At 38.3% G+C, this 3471-nt stretch overlaps 1 protein-coding gene across 1 annotated transcript; it reads left to right on the forward strand.

The window, feature by feature from the left end:
• Nucleotides 1-165: 165 nt before the first annotated feature.
• Nucleotides 166-3465, forward strand: LOC122335644 (ras-related protein Rab-8A-like; the record flags this gene model as incomplete). The annotated part of the gene is made up of 7 exons (XM_043233498.1): nt 166-254; nt 530-590; nt 984-1061; nt 1553-1642; nt 1861-1926; nt 2010-2060; nt 2865-3465. Coding segments are annotated over 7 exons (528 nt in total), but the record flags the coding sequence as incomplete, so codon positions are not given.
• Between the last annotated feature and the right edge of the window lie 6 nt (nt 3466-3471).

Consider the following 3471-nt stretch of genomic DNA (forward strand, 5'->3'; position numbering starts at 1 on the left):
ATAATACTATTGATTATTATTATACTTTTTTTTTCTCCATATAGGATGCGTTCATATGCATACTATGGACATCTATTTGCCTTTTATTTATACAAATAATGTGGTGTTGTAAGTGGACGCGTTTAAAAGAGACACTGTACTGTACTGTTTTTCAGCCTATGACAGTTACGCAGTTACGTATTTTCTCTTTCAGGTATCGATTTCAAGATCAGGACAATAGAACTAGATGGCAAGAAGATAAAGTTACAGATATGGTGAGTTTCTAGCTGCCTTTTCCTTCTAGTGTCCCTCTCAACTCTAGTTGAACATTAGCGGTTGGCTGGAATGACATCGGTGGTAGTTTTCTTGAGGGTTTTCTAAAGGAGCTGTTGCATGACTATTGAAACCGCGACCGGTTGAATTTCTCCTTTACATAGCAGCGCGTGTTAGTGGTTGACTTTTGCCTTCGTTCTAGTAAAGAAGAGGTCGCCTTCCACTTTAAATGCGTTTCAGCCTTAGTCGCCACACTGATGTTGTTTGATATTTACAGGGACACGGCAGGACAGGAGCGATTCCGAACAATCACAACGGCGTATTACAGAGGAGCAATGGTAAGATGACGCTAAAGTATATACATTACTGTGCCTTTTATAATAAGCTCCAGTTCTGTATCGCCTTCATGTTGGGTTTTGGTTCTTGCGACTTCTTAGTAGTTGCATTAGACCAACTCAGTGTGATTACTTCCCCAAAATATCAGCTTTTTTTCCCCCCTACCTTGTCAGATGTGGTGTTTCTGGTCAAAATACTTATAAACTGATTGATTGTAGGCCTGTGCTTTAAAAAAAAAATGTGATGAGGAGGGTTTTATGCGCATGAAACTCCTTAAAAGTTTTTTGATTTAGAAAAATGATTTTAAGCACAGCACGGGGTTGAGAGTAGCAACGCTTCTCTTTATAATTGCTGTTTTGTGAACACTTGAGATTCATCTTGTGCTCTGATCTCAGGGTATCATGCTGGTTTATGATATTACTAATGAGAAATCATTTGACAACATCAAAAACTGGATCCGAAACATAGAGGAGGTGAGTGTTTCATGCTTAATATACATAATAAACAGGTCTGCATTTTATTTTTTTTTATGCAATAAAAGATTACGATAAAAATAATGACATAAAAAGTAACTGTAGCACAAACGGTGATGCATGGGTTCGATTCTTATGGGAATGCATGGACTGATAAAATGTACCGTTTAAATGCACATGCATAAAAATGTAAATGCATGCTTGTAAATGTAAATATTTTGCCTGTTTATTTTTTACATATTGAAATGGACATATTTAGCCATCGCATCTCACCGCTTTTTGGCATTTTAGCATTTTCCGGCGTAAAGGTTGAACTTTTAATACTTTAAAACTGAACTTTAAATGTCCAGTAAATAATATGTTAGCGTTATGCGAACTCTTGTTGTTGTCTAAACCATCAGTAACGGAGCTTTAGCTAACTAATAGTCCATTTTGGGAAAAAAAATAATGCTTGGATGTTCAGTTCATGTTCTTGTATGTTTTCAACCCAGCATGCATCAGCGGATGTAGAAAAAATGATTTTGGGGAACAAGTGTGACATCAATGAGAAGAGGCAGGTGTCTAAAGATAGAGGCGAGAAGGTGAGCAAGCCATGTTTCTTTCCATTCTTTTATACCCCTTTTCTTTCCCAAATAATATTATTTAACTTTCATTATATAAGACTCTAACGGCAATGATGCCACCTTCCACAAGACTGGGTTTAGATATTATCTACCTGCATCACGGCTGCACAGTCTGTAATCATCCAGAGACATCATACTTGTGTTTTATATAATGGGATCTGTCTGTACTTGTTTAGCTGGCGTTAGAGTACGGCGTCAAGTTCATGGAGACGAGCGCGAAGGCTAACATCAATGTTGAGAACGTAAGATTTGTTTCCTAATCATATCTGCATCGGATTGAGCTTTTAAAGAGCTGATATGACGATGTTTTCTGCTCTACTCGCAGGCATTCTTGACGCTTGCCAGAGACATAAAAGCAAAGATGGACACGAAATTGGTGAGAATTTGCCTTTCTGTGCTTTAGCTTCGTGTAAAAAATGGATTTAGATGATTGGAAGTTGGGGGACTCTTTACAATAAAGTTTCTTTTGTCACCTTAGTTAACTGCATTTGTTAAAACGAACTGTCAGAGAACAATACTACTACACTATTTGTTAATTTCAGCTGTTTCGGCCTACAGTAATGCATTTTTAAGATCAAAAGTTGTATGTTAACATTAAATTAACAGTTCTTTTAACAATGGTTCATAACTGCTGCAAAAATGCCATTTAAAATTTTGCTAACACTTTGCTTAAAGGCTCGATAGCATTTTTATAGCCTTGAAATGCAGTTTAAATTTTCGCAAATAAGTTAAAATGCATTATAATGTTTGCAGATTCCTTTTTTTCAATGCATTTTCTTAAATTGTTATAAAAGTTCAAATGCATTTTATATATTCCAAGATACATGTTTAAATAGGTTGTTGTTTGCCTTTTTTGTATGCATAATATTTTCTAAAGTTGCAACAATGAATAGATACCATGTCTAATTATTGATAATATCATACAATGCATCAGGAGGCTCAATTAATGCATTAAAAATACTTGTCAATCAATCAATTAATCAATCATTTTTATTTATATAGCGCTTTTAACAACACAGGTTGCATCAAAGCACTCGTACTTAATTATTATTAAGTACAATTTACTTTTGAAGGAAAAAAAATAATCCAATATCCCACTCTCTCGCGTGCTTGCGTTGCAGTAATCCAGCGAGAGCGATTCTGATGAGGTTCGTTTTTTTTTTTTTCTTTGCTCACTCAGGAGGGGAACAATCCTCAGAGCAGCAATCACGGAGTGAAAATTACCACTGAACAGCAGAAAAAGAGCAGCTTCTTTCGCTGTGTGCTACTGTGAAGACCAAGGCCTTACTGTCCGCCGCCCGTGGGCTGGACACGACTGGACTACGCTCTCCCTCTTAGCACTCCTCCTCCTCCTCCTTCCTCTTTTATCCCCCCTCTCCTTCTCTGTCGCGCTCTTCTTCCAGCCCCAGGGCAGTCGGAGCTCCTGGCTCCTCTTCTCTTCTTCCATTGACAGATTAGCGATGCCGCTTCCTCTCGCTCACGACCCTTCCCCGACGAAACCGCGGTGGGGGAGCATCGGTTCTACAAGTCAAGGTGAAGAACTGGCTCGGAAACACGCACCTAAAGAAGATCCCACGTCTTTGTTTCAATCGCTCGTCTTGAGCGCACAACTGCCAAAATTGATCCATTCCTTCGCGGCGACCCGGAAGCAGCCGATCTGATATTGAGCCGTTTTGAGAGTTACGTGGGATTTTTATTTTTTTTTTCTCTATCATTCCGTTTTATTTTCGGCATTCTTCGACAATCACATGACCTTATTGCAAGTAGAGGAATATTATAACCCCCCC

The sequence above is a fragment of the Puntigrus tetrazona genome, unplaced genomic scaffold, assembly GCF_018831695.1.
Source record: "Puntigrus tetrazona isolate hp1 unplaced genomic scaffold, ASM1883169v1 S000000845, whole genome shotgun sequence".
Lineage (NCBI taxonomy): Eukaryota > Metazoa > Chordata > Actinopteri > Cypriniformes > Cyprinidae > Puntigrus > Puntigrus tetrazona.